The following is an 18705-nucleotide window of genomic DNA, read 5'->3' as shown; positions in this document are numbered from 1 at the left end:
TAAGCATATGTTCCCTTGACATTGCTTTATTTTACCTTTTTAAGTTTAACGAGTCCAAACCAATTAATATAAAATGAGTAATTATCTTAATTTGAAAGATGTTGCTATAGAAATGTAATCAACTGAACCAGGTTAACTTTTACATGCAATGATAAGGTGTAAGTGAAAAAAAAATCAATGAACATTATTTCCTCTTATCTGCAGCTATCTAAGCAAAAACATCCTGCCACAATTATCTTATGAATACATTCTCCAACTGGCCGAAATAAAAAAGGACCACAAACTTGCCCTGAAAACTGGACAAAGCTTTCAAGTTTTAGATCTTCGGCCAGTTACTGAGCACAAGCTTCACTAACACATTTTAATGCACAAGCATAGAGTAACATGAGCAAGCAGTTTCTAATATAAGTGCTGTTATTCCCAACTAAGCCCAATGTTTAATTAAAACCTTTTTTATTCTTTTCAAAAAACATTTTGTCTGGTTAAAGGTTTTAAAAAAATCCAATTCAATGCTTGAATAGATTGCTTACTCAGTCCTTATCCTATTAAGCTTTGTACTGTTGACCTGAGAGCTGTTTTAAAAAAAACTTCATAAAATGTTTTTAAGGTAGGTTTCTGTGACCCAAGGAGGCCTATGAAATGTGAACTCTGCGGCTCACATTCTGTCACTTACTCACGCAGCCAGTGGTTGGGTTACTAACGGTATACCAAGGATCCCTGACTTGCACATTGTATGGGATATTTCTCTGACAGACAGAAACAGTTAAAATTTTCTTACCACATCTGTTTTAGCCTTCAAATCTTTGAAGGTTGCTTTTACAAATAGTCTGCCTTGAATAAAGTCATAATTTTCACTGGGCCAGAATAACATGTGGTTTGGAATGCAGAAACATTTTGGGATTTAACGTTTTATAGCTGGTCAACATTCATTCCCTGATAGAGACATGCCAACACATGGAAGGTTCAACATAGATCACTTTTTTGCTGACATTTATTTCTTCCTACATTTAGTCTGAGAATGCCAATTTTCTATTGAAAGGCATGAAATGGAACTTTTCTATTACACAGATTCTTGGCTCAAATCTTTATGAAAGGAAAAAAAAAGTGGGGGAAAAAAACTTAGGTGATATTAAATTTAATCAACCAATTTAAAAACAGTTTATGGGTCATCACTTAACAGCATTGTAAGAAATCTTTATTTTTACCAAAATCTACTCATGTTGAATGGTGCATCACATTTTAAACAAGACCTTTTCACAGCATGGAAACCTATAAGGGCCAATGAATGTTTCAATTATGACAGAACAGGGCAACTTATGATACCGACTTTTGTTTCGGTCAATGATGTCAAATCAACAGCTACTGTGGCATTATGACTGTGTTAGTTTTCAGTGGGAAGAGTTTTGGATTGGATCAATGCACAGCAGTCCTTGTTTACAAAACCAACCTTTAACAGCCAAAATAAACTTCGTTTTAGACCCTCTACAGCAGTGTTTTTGTTATTCATACATTTTATGCATGTTTGTGTAAACTGGAAAGGGTACAAGCCTTTTGTACATGCACATTTAATATAGTGGGGGTTCCATGTTATAAATGAATCATTTTTCTTCCAACAGAAAGTTCAAGTTTTCTAAGCTGTGTGACTCTCCAGGAATGTGTTTAAATGCCTCAAGGTGCGGTGAGGAATACTTTGGCTAGTTACCAGCAAGTGCATCTCCTTTAATTCTACTGAGTGGGTCGACCCCACCTAAACACCTTGTTCATCATCTCAAGTATTGCAAACCTAATTTCTTATCAAACTCTTAATACTATGCGCATGGTGTAAATACGCATATGAAAGGCATCATTTAAATGTAAAATGGCACAAATTTATTTTTCAAGTATTTACAGGTAGGGCTTACTTTAAGTACCAAAATTGATTTAGATGAGGTAATAGAGTATTTGTTTTCTTTTCTGCCTTCTTAATGCCTGTGCACTTTGAACCTTTCACACTCCCCAACACTTCCACAGAAAATAAAATTTACAAATATGAGTGGGCAAAACAAATTATCACCAAATTTTTAAAAACCTGCCCTAAACACCCAAATGATCTGCATGAACTTGAAAATGAAAAAGGTCCACAGTTCCTCTTCAGAAATACACTTGGAAAGGGGGTCACTATACAGATAATACAGCTGCTGTACTTGCTGTGACTTATCTGAACACTGAAATCACTGCTATGTTAACATAAGTTAACATTGCACATGAATATTAATATATCTTACCTTGTACTTGATGCCACTGCTGCACCAACTGAAGCTGGAGATCTTCTGGTCTTGGGTATTTCCTTGGTCTCCCTACTCTCCTCTTCACTGGGACTCCCTGTGGTGGGAGTGAGGCCACTGGAAACTGTGGGGATAGGGAATTGGGAACTGACGTGGACGGTAACATAGACAATACTTTGTGCCGTTTCTTGAGGGGGAGACAGTTCTGTTTGCGGTCCAGCAAAGGAGGAGGACTAGAGCTAGTAATGTGATGTTCTGGAAGTTTTTTCTTCAGTTTCTGGAGTGCATGCATCTGTTCCAAGGACATCAGCATTTTCCTCTCTTTTGCTATCTTCAGTTTGGCTTTCTTTTCTTTGATCTCTAAAGGGAGATTTGTATTTTTCCTCCTACACATGTTTTTGTTTATTTGGAATATGCTAGGAAGCAATGTCTGTCCTGGCAGGCAGCTGACAGTCAATGGATACTTGGCACTTAAAGCAAGATTTTCCAAATCCTCTGTGATATCATCCAAGTCTGCCAAGAATACAGGGTCCACTATGTTTTTATGTTTTGATTTAAAGTAAATGAGTTTCTTCTTTTTTCTCTTTTTGCCATCAGAAGGGGGTTTATGCTGGGAGCAGGATAAAAAATTTAATTTGCTTGACTGCAAAATATGTGAAACATTGTCAGAAATGTCAGAAGACATGGATGTCATTGTGTCACGCCTGCGTGGTCGAACGTCATCCCTTTCACTGACATTTTCACCTTCTTGGAAGAACACATCAGTGCTAGTTGATGGTAAATCCTTGAAAAAGTCAACAACTTCGTCACTTTCTTGCTGCCTCTGTTTTGATAAAATTTGTGCTTTCTTTTTACGGCCCCTTTTTTTATGCTTGCGCATCATCACATGAAGCTTTGGCTTTTTAATTTTGGGTTTTGGGTTCCGTGAGTCTTTGAGTTGTGATGTCACCTTGACTGGTTCTAAATCAACTGAATCAAGCCTGGAATTAACATTTTCCCCTTCGTCTTCACTACTGGCAACATCTTTAAATTGGGTACTGATAGATGCATTAACACTTTTGATGAGAGTGTCAAAGTCTTCTGATTTGCGTCGCCTTTTCTGACACTCCATCCCTGGAGCTTTGACAAGAACTGGCAGCTCATCATCATCGTGTAACGATTTTCTGAGTCTACGCCGGGAACTCAAAGAATGTTCTAAACACGGAGCCCTTTCTAACACCGGGAGCTCATCCAAAGTACCCTTAGAAATAGATTCTTGATCCCCCACCATCTGAGGCAAGGGGTGCTTGCGAGGCCTCCCTGGTTTCCTTTTTCCAGGCACAGTCTGAGAGTTCTGTTTAAATGGTTTCTGATAACCTGAAAGAGTGTGCACTAAACTAAGTGTCTTTTTCTTTTTACCAGAACCTTTTGGTCTTCCTGGCCTACGTTTTAGTGGAATCTCTGACGAATTTTGGATGGAAGAATCAGAAATGTTTTTGACTTTCCTTGCTCCAATCCTTTTATTCTTAGTTTTACGGTTACTAATTTTGGTGCATTCAGCACTATCACTGGTAATAGATGACAATGTTTCTGCTGTTACTGTCCTCTGTAGCAACTTATGTTTACTTGGTGGCCTGCCTTTAGGTCTTTTGACTTTTGGTTGTTCAAAGGGGGGTTTATTTGTGCTGCTTATTAATCCATGGCCTACTGAAGTGGAGTTTTCTGTATTTATATGTCCAGTCGATATATCACAATTGCCTTTAGTCTCATTTTTTACAAAACTGTCCTCAACATTACGTTCCAGGGTATTCTCAACAGTAACTGATTCCTGTTGTTTGGGGAGATGTTCAGAGTCCCCACCCCCAGGAGGAGGTTCATCTGATGCCCTGGCCCTGTGCTGGTCTGTTTGTGCAGATACTGGCTCTGCAGCAGCAGTAGGACTAGGAGACTCCTGTCCCTCTGGAGAACCAGCAATTGACTGAATCCCACTGTCTGGGGACACATTGTACTCTGTGTCAATGCGTAAATGTATTGGTTCTGGAGGCTCATATCTTGGTACTGCAACTTCAGCAACCCTTGGTGGCTCTGGTATTGGTTTCGCTTTTGGAGGCCTTCCTCGCTTTCTTTTCACTGGTTCCTCTGGTTTCTGCTGCACGTGTGACTGTTGTTGTGAATGCTGCTCTTCATTGAGATTTGGGACCAAAGCGTCCGTGAAATGTCTACTGTTATGTACTAAGGAATCCTGTGAAGCCTTACAACTTATGTCTTTATCACTTTCATCATCTCTTGTTTTTGCTTTGTTTTCTGAGTGTGAAACAGCCAAAACAGTTTTCTGTGTTTCCTCCACTGAATTATCCCTGGTCTCACTGGTTTTCTCATGTTTCTCCCCACCATGCCTGCTGTCAGGCTGATAACATGTTTCACTGCCATAACTTGTATATTCCACCTCTGATATAGGCAGGGAGCCATTTTCTACAGCACGAGCAAGTTCATTCACAATCTGTTCCCTAAGTGCATCGTCGTCCACTTCTTCCTCACTCCCGCTTTCAGCTAAGTCCACGGGGAATGGCACTTGGCAATGGTCCCCACCATTGGCTGTGTTATTGACATCAGGTAAGATGGCTGCCAAATCCTCCTCATTGATCTCCTGTAGGCTGCCAGACTCCTCACGTCCTGCTGAACCATTCACAAGAGTCTTTGTCAAAGACTCAGTCAAATCAGGGACGTCGTGATCTTGTAGCATGGATAAGGACCTGTGAATCTGGGGATGACGAGCTTCAGATGCCGAGTTATAGGTGTCGCTAGTTCTTGGGCTTGGCAACGACTTGGATCTCATTTTACTCTTCTTCCTGTCTCTGCTCCTTTCTTTCTCCTTTTTGTGCCGATACTGCAACGAGCAATTATGAGAAAAGTTTCAGTAAACACGTAAAGTGAATCACTCAAAAACATTTTGACTGAATGCAATTGCAGGACAGCTGACCACACTAGGAAGTAACACCATCTGTCTTAAGTAAACCTGATACATACTACTTGTGAGAAAAATGACAAATTAATGCAACAAACTTTTCCATGGTATGATTCATGGAGAAATCTTAAGCTTCCTTCATCTGAAAAGTCTCATTCAGTGGTATCCCATCAGGCGAAGGATAAGTTGCTTTTAGGTGTATAATGCACATATGACACAAGGTAAAACAACACAATACAATCCCCATTACAACTGATTGCTTCACACATTTATCACATTGTTGGTAAACACTCTAAATTCTGACATGGCAAATGAGGATCAAAGGCAAATCAATCAAATTCTTGTGTAGAAGCTCACCTCAAAAATGCAAGTGTAAAATATAGCACAGATGAATACATATTTAACATCCTGTCGGTGAATATTTAATATTAGAGAAAGTAATCCATTAATGCGCAAAAATATCAATATGATACATCCTGCACCAAAATCCATATCAGATGAAAAGAGTCGAAATATAACGCATGACCTGGAATTTTCCTCCAACCAAGAACTAAAAGTATGTTTATCTGCTGATAGTCCAACTGCCTAAGAAACTATAACCGCCAAGATAGAAGATTTTAAGTGTAGTTAGCTGCAGAAGCAATCCAAAGGTCGTACCTCAACACTTGCTTGGAACTGGAAAACTTTTAAGCAATGGAAAGACTCAAAGTTCACCGCTTAACTTACCAATCCAACTATACAGCTGGTTAGCCTTTTTTAACCCTGAGCCGCCCCTGAAAGGAGGCTTCAAAATTCGAAACGATTTCTTTCCGTTACATGCTGTTGCATAAGAAGTCCTGGCCTGGAATCCAGGTCAGCTGATTATGGAAATACTGTTTCTTACACAGGGGCATGACCTGAACCCATGTCAGATTGAGCATGGGTAAAAATGACATACCCTAAACTTCTGTACACCAGTTTACACTCAAATGTATCCTAATTTATCATGTCGCTTCTGTGGTTAAACTCCAAAGGTGTCACTCTATCATAAAACTGCTTCCACACCTGAGATGCTTTATAATACATGTCTTGTATTTTTAACACAGGTGTACAATTACACAACACTTAATCCAGACAGCAACACTGATAACCCTTCCCTAGATACCTTACCAGGTAACCTGGTACCTTACTAGCACCTGTGTCAGTCAGCTAGAACTGAGGAACTTTTTATCTATTGTTACTATGACATGAAAGCCATGTACAAAACCTTGAGAGACTTGTTAGATTGTTTCACCAATTTACAATTTTACTCAGCAGGATGATTTGTGTGTACTAGTATCTTCTCAAATATATACTTCTGCAAATAAAAGAGATGGGCGAATGTTGTCATTCTTACCTTTACTGAACCTTAGAAAAAGATTTTGTCAGAAGCACCTCTGGCTCATAAACCTTGCCTTCCACCCCCTCATATTATATTTTTCAAAGACTATGTCTCCATATGAGATCAGATGGTGCCTTGTTTTCTTGGGTGGGGCTAGAGTAGTATCCTATAAATTTCTGTGCCTTCTCCGTTTTATGTGTTACACTATTATGGTCTGCATAGCCAAGCCAGAACAATCTAAATTCCAGAAAAGCTTTCCTAATTCATCCCCAGATAACAGAGCTAAATGTTAATCAAGCAGCAGAAAATACAGCACAGGGCAACAAATTACATTTGGATAGTAGGTATAACTGCAAATATTGCAAGTTTAGCCGAATAACAGCATCCTCCCTGGAGTCCTTCATGAAGCCGGGCAGGATGCGGCTAAGATAGCCCCAATACACAGCACTAGACTTGATAAACATCTTAAAAATAAGTGAATCATACACACAATCTGCAACAAGAAGACCTGGTTTACACTTTTGCATTAGGCTTCTACTTAATCAAATCTGCAGCAAGGCATACCCAGATCACAGAGCAAGAATAATATTTATCAATTATATGCTTAGCTTATTGCAATAACATTGATTCCCAATTACTGATGGATCATCAGCCTGGTCTGCCTTTAGAAAGATACATAGCTCACAGTTGCAAAGCAATATTTGACCAGATAATAACATCCACACACTTAGGCACACACATTGCTGTCAGATCTATTAATGGTTATTAAGAGGATTTCATTACCACTAAAAAGTGACACTACCCAGATTTGGATGATTCCTACTTTGTCAAAAGCACAATATAAGTATATGTATCCACTCCAGTAGCATGTAATATCTATTGCATGTAACTTAAATCTGTGATGACTGAAAAGCTCATTCATTTCAATTAATTTCCAAAGCCACTGACACACCTCCACACACACTTACACTTCGCCATTCATCATTTTCACAACTCTGCTTTGAAGGGTATCCATTTATGCCATGTAAGGCACACAGAACCTTTTTCAATGACTGCAATTTCTGACTAATCAGATAATAGCCTTCGCTGTTTAATGTTATGCTTTGTTAGTGTTTGCTGCTTCTGCTGACAGCTTTCTGCGCTAATCCAATCCTACACTTCTTCTAGTGTATTTACCCAGTAAAAGCCCTCTTGTGTCAGGCCCACTGACCCATTCATTTAAAGAAGTAATTTCGATTAATATTCCACAGTCTGTCAATGAATTACTCCATCAAGCCTTCAGTTCAAATAAAAATAATCTACTTACCCTGTAGTCATTCAATATAGCATACCAAGTCAATGGATCTGAAATTCTTCTCTGTAGCCAGATTGCACAGCAGGACCATGACAGATCATGTGATGACTGCAATCTGCAGCGACTCTGATGGTTCAATTAATTATTGCCTATGTATGCATGCTACTGATCTTGTGCAATTCTTATATTCTTCTGTCATGGTCATAATTGGTTGGAAGAAGTGTGTTTGCAACCTGACATTTGCGTAAATACACTATGCTGTATCCATAACTAAGTAAAATATTGAACGCGCAAGTCCAATAATCAATACAAGGCTAAAACAGATCTACTGTGGCTCTCCATAGCTGTGCCACGAATAATGATTTTCAGGTCTTGAAGTGATATAGTGTAAATACCAGGTTTTTACTGGAGTGGCTAATATCTTTGTTCACAGTAATGAGCTTTCACTCCCATGTTACCATAATTGACTATATGATAAAACCCCTCCAAGCACAATGGAGCCATGTTTATCAATTCAACACCCTGTACAATGCCTCAATTGCCAATACAGATTTCACACAACATATCCTGTATTCACATTTCTGGGAAATACATCACGGGCTCCTGGGACCCAGGATCAAACTGTTCCCTGCTACTTCATTTGTAATCAGAACCTTGGAGGTGCGCTTCACACAGATGCAGATTAAGATAGTGTAGTATCACCAGGCGAGGCCGGGGACTGCAATTTCTTTCCTCTCATTAGCTAGGTAGCTTTCCAGTTGATTTTACACCCATTATCACTATTTTGATGATTGTCATTGCCACACCACATCTGCAAGACCTTTCAATGCCATGAAATCATCCAGCAAACTACAAAGCGATCAGATTGTTGATATCATGCCTCAGCCCACTTATTTCCTACACATTATACCACTCACCAGTCGGCTGAGTCAACAATTTACTGGAAATGGCAACTCAAGATAAAACAAGCTAAATGTCATGTGTAGATATGTTACACAGATGATGCCTAGCTTTAAACCATCATAGCTCACCTGCAGTCTCGTATCATCTCATATTATACATGACATACCTACTTGCTAATTATGCTACGTAATGCTATGAAAAACCCAGTACCCAAATTGCTCCTTTGCCTGACTTACTAGCAGCATAAGAATAAAATACAAGATGCCAGTTATTGCGTTTACCTTGTTAATCATATTACATATACAAAAATTCATATTCCCAGAACAGTGGGAGTGCTGTTGCAGCATCACCATGGCAAGTGCCAGACAATAATGAGAAGAAACCATATGCTTCAACCTGTCATGGTTTCAATGTCACTCTCATAAAAAGATATTCCAGCTAAGACCTTAGACAATGTACTGACCACTGATTGATGTTTGACAAGCCAGACACTTGACCAATGTTTGGATAGGGGGTCTGCTGACCAATGGCTACTGTTTGAAGGGCACCTGCTTCAATAAATGGAACCTTTTAAATGCTTAATAGGTGCCAAAGAGAACATCACCTGTCCAGAAATCAACACCTGGTACAAAGGCTTTTATTCTTTGTGTGGGTGACTTGACTCCCGTCAAACTGAACCACAATATGATGCATAACGCTCTCTTTTCCTGTTTGTTACACCTAATAAATATTCTTTCAAGAATCAATATTTTTGTTTGATAATCTAGTAGTTCAGGTTGGAATATGTATAAATTCAATATAATGGGCAGAAATTGAAAATATGTGGCTTGCAAGCAAAGACATCAAGTGATATACATTCAGATACATATGACATATGTTATACATGAAGATATTTCTATCCCCAGAATTTCCAATCATGAAGATTGGATTTTCCTGGTACAGTTGGCTTGTTTTCTATGTAGATGTCATAGCTCCTGCACTTTGACAGCCAGGTAGATGTGTGCAGCACCTGCCTCCAATACCTCCCCGCTGAGTTAATGGGTGAGCATTTTACAGCAAAAGTGTACTCTAGAGTAAAGAAGATCAGAGAGCAAAACTACTCTAGCTCATGAGGGCAGGCTGCACTCAATACACGCTTGACATGTAAATCTATCGGAGGCTGCCTTTAAGACCAGGCAAAATTCCTCCCCGTGGGAGGGATAACCAAGATAACAAGAAAACTACACTATAGATCAACCATATCATACAAGAACTATACCAACAGAAATTGATCAATTTATGCAATGATCTGGAATTTACTATCATCGATATATTTGGGATGTAAGTGGGAGAGGGGACAGGAAAACGGTACGCTTTTTCAAGATTGTTTGGAGAACAGCTCAAGGTGGTCACCTTTCTTTAACAGTTCACATTGCGATTTGTTTTGACCCTTCCTTCAGATCTCAGAAAATAGGTCAGCCAAATAACACAACAGTGGACTGCCCTATTGATTTCAATTGGTGTCCAGTTTGTAGTTTTCCTTCAAGTAAACACCGAAGAACTCATACACTAAATAACAGGACACAGCATTGCTTCCTATTTGCTTAATCACTTCAATCATACTGGATGTCAATAAACATTCTGTACTCATGTTTAAAATATATCATACAGGTTTGACCTTTGAGCACAATATAACAGTGCTGTTTCTGGTGATCTTGAAAGGGAGACAGTGCAGCTGAGATTTCAGTGTACATTTAATAATGCATACTACATAAAATTATTAGTATGTTAAATGGGTTTTCCCCCATCATCTTTCTAAGTGATAATTTTTTTTCGATGCAATATTTGCTCTCACCTCCTCCAAGTAGAGATCAAGGGGAAGTCATGTCGTGATGATTCTAGTGCCTTCTACTGCTTGCTTGCTTGGATAGTAAGATGTGTGTATGCGCACATGTATTTGTGCGTAACCTAATTTATCACCATATTACACACAGCACATTGTAGAAACACTTTTTGTTCTTTCACACAACAATGTCCCTTTCTCGGGAGAGTAATCCCTCCATTCATACTGGGATTAAATAAACAGACTCGGCAAGCACACTGCAGTGCTGAATCTAAAAAGCATCACATTTCTGTCAACAGAGTCAGGCATAGAATTCTATTGTGATTTGCCAATGGAACTGAAACTACAGCTTGCAAGGATACACTGTTTGTGAATGAAAATTCCACAGGGTCATATATATTGTTTATTACTGGCATAAATACTGATACCCACAATAAACATTCCAGAGGATCCTACAGGCCAAGAAGTCATATTCTACCAGCCTTACAGAGAAACACAATGTAAAACATGCATGTAATATGGTTTTAATCATGCTTAAGTCTTTTTTTTAAAAGCAAACCAACAATGGCATATTGTTTCTACTTACTTAATGATGACAAGTTGCCAAAAGAGGTCAGTCTTGTAGCTCGACATAGTGCAGTCCCTGTGCCATCTTGACAACACTCCTATGCAGGCTTCCTACTCAGCATGTCCTCCAAAAAATGAGAACTGATAACATAATCCTGCCCTGACGCAATCTTATGTAGTGCAGCAAGAATACAAAACCACTACTGTTATGTCGAGATGGTAAAACCAGATCGCGAATTAGGTTACTGAAGTTGAATGTAACAAAAAACACTCAAATGGCAGCCTACGAGTAAATGAAAACTATCACGTACCAGAAAGGTTAAATGCTTAACATAATACCATGGTAACAAGAAGGATGCCATGACCTTATTCAGAATGGTGGAACATGCGTCTTCAAGATGTATCGTAAAGGAATGTATCACATGCTCAGCACGGCGCATGCGCACGCACACTCATCTTATCTAATACGACACTAAAGTATAAGTCTGTTGAAGACATAACCACACGTAAATTTTTTTCTCTAATCTTTATCCCTAATTAGATATATATAAAACACTCATCCGCAGATGACAGTAGTAGTAAGCATCTTATGTTCTAAGCTTTTACCTTATGTATGCACGCCTGCGCAAACAAGCCTTGCTTTCAACATAGCACTGTTCTCTGCAATAAAACTTGGTAAGTATTCACAGTCAACGTTTTTTCTTATACACTGAGTCTTTATGTACCTCAAGTGGAAATAAAAAGTAACCCACACTCTTGAACTATAGGACAGCCATCCTCCTGACAGTCAAAGACATAGATGCATGTGACCTGCATACAACAGTCAACTCTCTGATTGTATTATAGCCAGTTCCAGTGAACAAATAACTTGGGTGACTAGAATATCAATAGCTACACAAGGTGGCACCTTTTCCATGACTTATTACACTAAAAGTGTAAGACAGGAAGCTATTCAGTCTGTCTAAGGTTTAAGCCAACTGTTCACTATATAACTGATATACAAAAGGCGATTTCGAATTTTTGTGATGACCTAAAAATAACTACTATATATATTGTATTTATTTCTCAGTAATAACTCACTGGTTGTAACTTTTGAGGTACGAAAAACACAGTCTAAAAATAGGCAATAACCTACTTCTCGATAATTTATCTACAAATCATCAGAGTACAGAGCAACAATCTCACATTTTTCACATTTTATAATACATATTATAAAACTTAAAGCACCAAACTTTAAAATAACACAATCTACAGTCAGAAACACATTGCTTTCACCTCTAGCACAATACAACACCCTTTAAATTGAACTCCCTTATAGATTTACTTAAACATGTAATCTATTAATTCATTTTAAACCGTGTATCGGTAGATTTCTGAAGTATTATCTGACATACTCAAGTACCAATTTCCCAACATTTCTAATGTCCTATTAAAATACACCAGGCAGAAGCAACATGCTCGTTTCTACCACCATGTTTGGCCCCTCCTCCATTCCTTGGGCAATTTAATCTTCCAAGTGCGGTGTTCTCAACCATGCTTCCCTCTCTCTACACTTAGTGACAGGAAACTTGTTAAATTCTTTCAGAGTTTCTGCTTCTATGTGAGGTATATGTGTCCGTAAACAACATAAAGTCAGACCCCGTCAGCATGACTTACATCGCCCTCAATGAAGCACTATCCTAATTCAACAATTGAAAAAGCTCCCGGTGATCACATTTTCTTCACTAGTATACTTTGAAACGCAAATCAATTGCACATGCCCGTGTTTACTGAAGAAATTGTATCAATCTCCAGCTAGCTGAGAAATAGAAGTCACAGAAATAGTAGCAATTAAGCTGCATGGCCTACACAAGCCTAGTGTTTTCAAATGTCAAAGCTATTAAATTTCAAACTGGTTGGATAATGCTATGATAGCTTAACAGGATGCAGCAATGTACCTGTTGTTCACATGGTTTTAACAGTTCAAGGTAATTTGACATCTTGGATGGAGCCAAGTACAGGGCAAACAGTCCCTCAAGGATATATACCCTGTTAACTAATATCAGTATATATCAATATAAAAAAAAAACCTAAAATCAAACTTGTTATGCTATTATACCGTCATATAATGTTCTTGGGTATTATTTTTCTTCAAATTAAGAGCGGTGATTTTACTGAGGTCACACATCGTAATTTTAATATATATCAAAAAAGATACATTTGAAGTCAATATTATGCCACAAAAACTGACCAAATGCCATTATATTGTTTCATATGTTTAAGTAAGAGAAATACTGAAAGATATCGTTCCCTACTACCTGAAAAATGATATTTGAATGGATATTTTTTATTACTTTCTGTGCTGCATAAAAATGGGACAGATTAATAAGTCAATTTACAACCAAAAATTTGAGGAAGTTGCATATTTAGACTCTTTAACGGAGAAATTAATTTGGTTTATCCCTTAGCATGTCAACTTTATTTGAATCGTATACAACACTAAGTAGAATATAAGGCAAATGTAGATTCCATGTAATGCACATGAACCAATATCTGATGGGCATAACAACAAGAAAAATTTCAACTTATTACATGGTTTTAATTCAAGTGTGTAAAATGCAAATTGATACATAAATAAGAAAATAAAAGGAAAAAATTAAATAAAGTGATATAATGATCCATTTCAGGGCATACATCCTTCAAGTTCAACCCTGAAGGCAAGAACAGAAACAAACCACACTTCTTTAATACAGGGACACAAGAAGAGAACACTTCATCCCTTAGAGCTTGCTTTATTGGACAAAATCTCACCACAAATAAATCTCAATTCTAAAGTTTCTTTTCCTTCCTTTTTTTATATGGGGGAGGGGATACACAGTCACTTTGCTACATCAGAATGTATACCACATTTTATGTACACTGCGTTAACAGACTCCTGTGAAATCAATACACAAGTGACAAGATAATATGACCAAACTAGCCTCGTTGTTAGATATGAGCTCATCATTTGATCCAGGCCTTTGCCTTCACCTGTATGGTAATTTGCAACATCTGCTTCACTTGCTAAAAATATTAACTTCCAAAGTAACTCTGCTTCTTCTTTTATCATGGCTATTTCAAAGGTCAACAATCATCATTTTGGAAAAAGATTGGTTATGTACATTTAATAAACTCAATTTGAATAAACAATACATGTTTTCTTAGGACCAACATTTTTACATGCTACAGGTACACTATACCTACATCATAAAAGCTATTTTGCCAGCATAAAATGAAAACCAGTGAGTGAATGGTGGATTGCCCAAGGGTATTTAATATCTGCTATTAGTTGAGAACAATTTGATGAGGGTTTCTGACCTTTCTTGCCCCCTTTTTTTATTTTTCATCAATCAATATAATCATTACGCATGGACATCCTTGCTAATCTGCTGCAAATCTAGGCTATTCAAAGATACTATCTGGAATGCTGGCTGCAGCAGTTCTCTGCAGTATTGATCACAAATGCTTTCTCTAGGCATTAAGTGAGTTGTTTACACCAAGGCAGAATCAAGACCCAGCATTATTCTTATAAATGTATGTGCAGTTACTATGCTACAACACTGGGTGTGGGTTGGAAGTGAGCCAATTCTTTTCCAGAAATACATGTTAGGGCAATGTGTTTGCTTGGAATTATGATGCTTAATGATGCACATCCATCCATATATCATAAATATTTTATTGTGTGGCTGATACATGTAACAACCATGCTCAAAGCTAGGTAAAAAAAAAGAACACCTGTCACTCTGACTTCATATTATTATTTAGTATTATGGGTCAACAGTGCTTGTCTATGTCATATCCACTTCTGGCATAAATCAAATAATTCTAGACATTATAGATACTTATGTTATTTTGTTTACTATTGCCTATTTACAGCCTTGTACTAAGTATCTTGACTTTTACTTAACATTTCACAGTAAAGATAGACAACACTAATAGTCAAGGATGGACAAACCACAATTTGAGGTGAATTTTACTTCTGACCTCAAAGAACCCATGACTAACCCACAATAAGAAGATAGCATTCCCCATTTAACTAACACCCTATCCCCTATTACTCAAGTGGCTATATAATACCAGTACAGCCTGTGGTCTCTCCACTGGGGAGTCACCAGCCCAGCCATAACAAACCATCAAGAGTGTACCAGATGACCAATGTATCTGATCCTAGATGAACCATGCAAGCACAGAGGAGGTTTACATGGACAATCTCCTGCCTGACCCCCAGATAACACAGGCCACTGTAGAGCTAGTTATCTACTAAGTGCACCTTTTGCTTCAAATTTCAGATAAACAGATATGGAATGCTGTTCTTTTTTCCACTCTTCTTGACAAGTAAAAGTACAGTAATGTGGAATTACTTAACTTCACCATTAACACCTTCTTATGCAATATAATGCCTTTGCTACAACCAAATTCACTTATCTTATGAATCTCCCCCTCCTCCACTGGTACCATACATAATCCACTTAAAAAATATGGTAGAACACACATTTGCAACTATGAGGAATTTGAAGATAAAAGTACAACGTTTACAGTTTCCCCTGCAATCTCTTAAGTCTTTTAGTTCAATTTAAATAAGATGTACAATGTACTGCCTACCATACCTAACAATAGTTGAAGTGCAGAAAATTCTGTGCCTGTCATCTATACTGCTATACATAACATGCAGCAAACAAAATCATTAGAAGGTCAAGAATAGCAAATGGATCATTTGTGGTCACAGGTCGGGCTTAAAACTCTAGTTACAGGTAACAAAAGAAAAGGAAAAAAAAGATAACAAATGGATTATTTGGTCAAAGTGGTATGACTAATAGTAGCAAGGGAATAGATATATTGCTCGACAAACAACAGGAGGACCCTGGATGATTGCAGTAACACAGGATACATCCAAATGCACAAACATGTTTACTTTCCCACAGAATTGTCTTGACTATCAACTGACTTGTAAGGTGTATTTGGCATTGTTCTGCATGTGACTTGAATTCACAATGACGGACCATTTGTCATCTCTGCAGTCACCTACTGACACTCCATCTTTCAAAGCCTCCACATGGGGCTATTCTACCTGTTACCTGGCCTACTATAGCAATAAAGGTGAGCACAGGTAACCCACACCAACAGATCGTTTGAAAATGACAGCTATTTAAAAGATGTCAGTAAATAAAAAAGCGAAGGGCAGATTATTATTAATGCTGCTGTTTGTTAAAATGACATGAACAGGTCAACAATCAATATTTATTGCAATGAAGAAGGGAGAATAAGACGTGAGATGAATTTAATTCATCAAATTTCAAATGTCTGGTCTTTTTTATTTAAATTGAAAAAACAAATACTTCACTCAACCAGTAGATTATAAATGCTTTTACATTCCAGCAGATCCTCAAATGATATAAAACAAACAACCTTGCGACAAATGAAATGCAATAAATCTGTGCGTAATATAAATGTCTGCATAGTTATGCATAGAATTCCAGTATAATGGTGTCACATTGTATGGCAAATACAGCTAAAGTACCAGCATCTGCATGTTCACTCCTGCATTAAGGTATATTGTTACACTATTGTTTGTTGTGAACCTTGATCTGCCTAAAAAACCTGATACATGCTATCAGCTTATAAAGCAGATATGTACAACATGGGGCCTTTAAAAAATCATAACTGGGGGGTTAACAAGTTGTCTCTTCTCCTCCCCTAAACAATGAAGGCAAAAAGGATAAGAAAAGACAACCACTACAAAGCTGCTGTCCCCCAGACAGCCAGGCATTAACCTTTCTTCCTACCTGTAAGCAGCAGCCTGGAACTGTCAAGATGGCTGACCTCTCCACATCGTTATACACCTGTTTTTGGCACTAACCATATACCACCACCCATCAATTTTACATATTCCTTTACACAACCTAACAATCATAGCCTATGATGAAGCAATTACCAGAGAATCTGGAAAGTATATAGGAGGCACAGTTCAAAGGTTGGGTTTCCTTTTTGCTGGGGTGGGTAGGGGGGAACTATTTTAGTTGTAAGGCAGCTAATTGCAACTTTTTGGTAAACAAACAGAAATAAATCACCTCAAAATGATGCAGGAAACATATTGGCATTCTAGAAGAGGAAATACCATATCTTAAGTGAAAGGTCACACTAGCATTTTAGAATTTGATATAAAAACTCAGTGAGTTAAACTTACCTCTGGTTACACAAGGGACAAAACGCTTACTGGGGGTTAAGATATCATCTGTTCTCTCTCAATCTTATACCACTAAACTGCACACTCCAGTTGATATCCCCAAGAACTGTGTATAATGCAACACTAGCTTTACATTAAATATTATGTAAGGCACGCAGAAAATGACCCTTAGAAAACCAGGGCAGAGTTCACCAAAGGTGAATGCTGTTTGCAAAGCATGAAAAGAAGAATAGACCTTTGAGCCAGCCATTAAATAAAAATGTGTTCCGTTCTTATTTAACTCCAATACACTTGCTTAGACAGCAGTGCCATGTAATATGATAATCATGACCTGCACATTGTGTAATCCAAAAGAGGCTTTAACATATAATTCTGGTGTTGTTCATCTGGGTGAGCTTTCAGATTCAGTAAGTAGTAAAACACAATTAGTAGGGTCTTAAACTCATTTTTTGTGTATGAGTGAGAGAAAATTCCAACTGTCTATAAAGGTACATAATTCTCTCATGATTGGTGATGCAGTATTTTATCAACATGACATAACTGTCAAAACAGGTGTGATATAATGCTCACAGATATTAATGTGACTTGCTTCTGTTTTGGCACAGTCCTTCTATACCAATACCAGGAGGGAGGTGACGCTAAAACATATGCTTTACTACTGAAAAAAATATATTCAAAATTTACAGCACATGAACAAAAACCGCCAAGAATCAATGAATTCTGAGAACTGACTTCTTTTATCTGGATACAAGCATGCTTTCTATTCCCTCTGCTGGCTATGTCAAAAGAGTAAACCTATCTAGATCTAATCAATTCAATTTTCCCAGTGAAGCACATAACATTAAAACATGGATATCAAATATATAGTAAGTACTTGGATTTTACATCACTCCAATGTTTACCATGGAAATCTATTTGACACGACGGGCAAAACAATCTATTTCATTCATATTGTTAGAATCAAGCCATTCAGAGTACATCTCATGATGTAACATGATCTCTGAATGGACACTTTGTGAGAATCTTTTTGTAACGAGTCACAGCACCCAACTTAATAATCCCTCTGGCTTAGATAAACCAATGAGCGAAAGTCAATAGATACCATGTTATTTCTGGTGTGGATCTATTTTCAGGGAAGAGCAATAAGAATACACTTGTTCCAACTTCTTATTGACCAAGCAGCTACAGGATGATACATGTATGTTTGAGGATGTTAAATCCCCTGTCAGAAACAATTACTCCTTACTTCATCTCAGATACTATTTGGATTGTTTCACTTATCCCAACATATTATGTTCATCATTACCACCATTTCCAGGAAAGCCAAGTCCTGTTCAGCAGGAACAAGG

The 18705-nt window shown here is 37.8% G+C and overlaps 1 protein-coding gene across 14 annotated transcripts in view; it reads right to left on the bottom strand.

Annotated features, from left to right (window-relative positions):
- The window catches only part of LOC106158443 (uncharacterized), a 36479-nt gene that overhangs the window by 13296 nt on the left and 4478 nt on the right, over positions 1–18705 (bottom strand). For 6 of the 14 annotated variants that reach the window (XM_087009260.1, XM_087009273.1, XM_013534414.2 and 3 more), the window contains one exon: positions 2265–5130. In XM_087009260.1, coding sequence (XP_086865386.1) covers positions 2265–5130 — 2866 coding nt within the window. The other 8 variants (XM_087009317.1, XM_087009284.1, XM_087009299.1 and 5 more) reach the window with 8 other exon arrangements.

The sequence above is a fragment of the Lingula anatina genome, chromosome 1 (genome assembly GCF_051362555.1).
Source record: "Lingula anatina isolate TDL-2025a chromosome 1, LinAna3.0, whole genome shotgun sequence".
Taxonomy (NCBI): Eukaryota; Metazoa; Brachiopoda; class Lingulata; order Lingulida; family Lingulidae; genus Lingula; species Lingula anatina.
The sequence above is the reverse complement of the archived record's forward strand: the minus strand, read 5'-3'. Positions and strand labels throughout refer to the sequence as shown.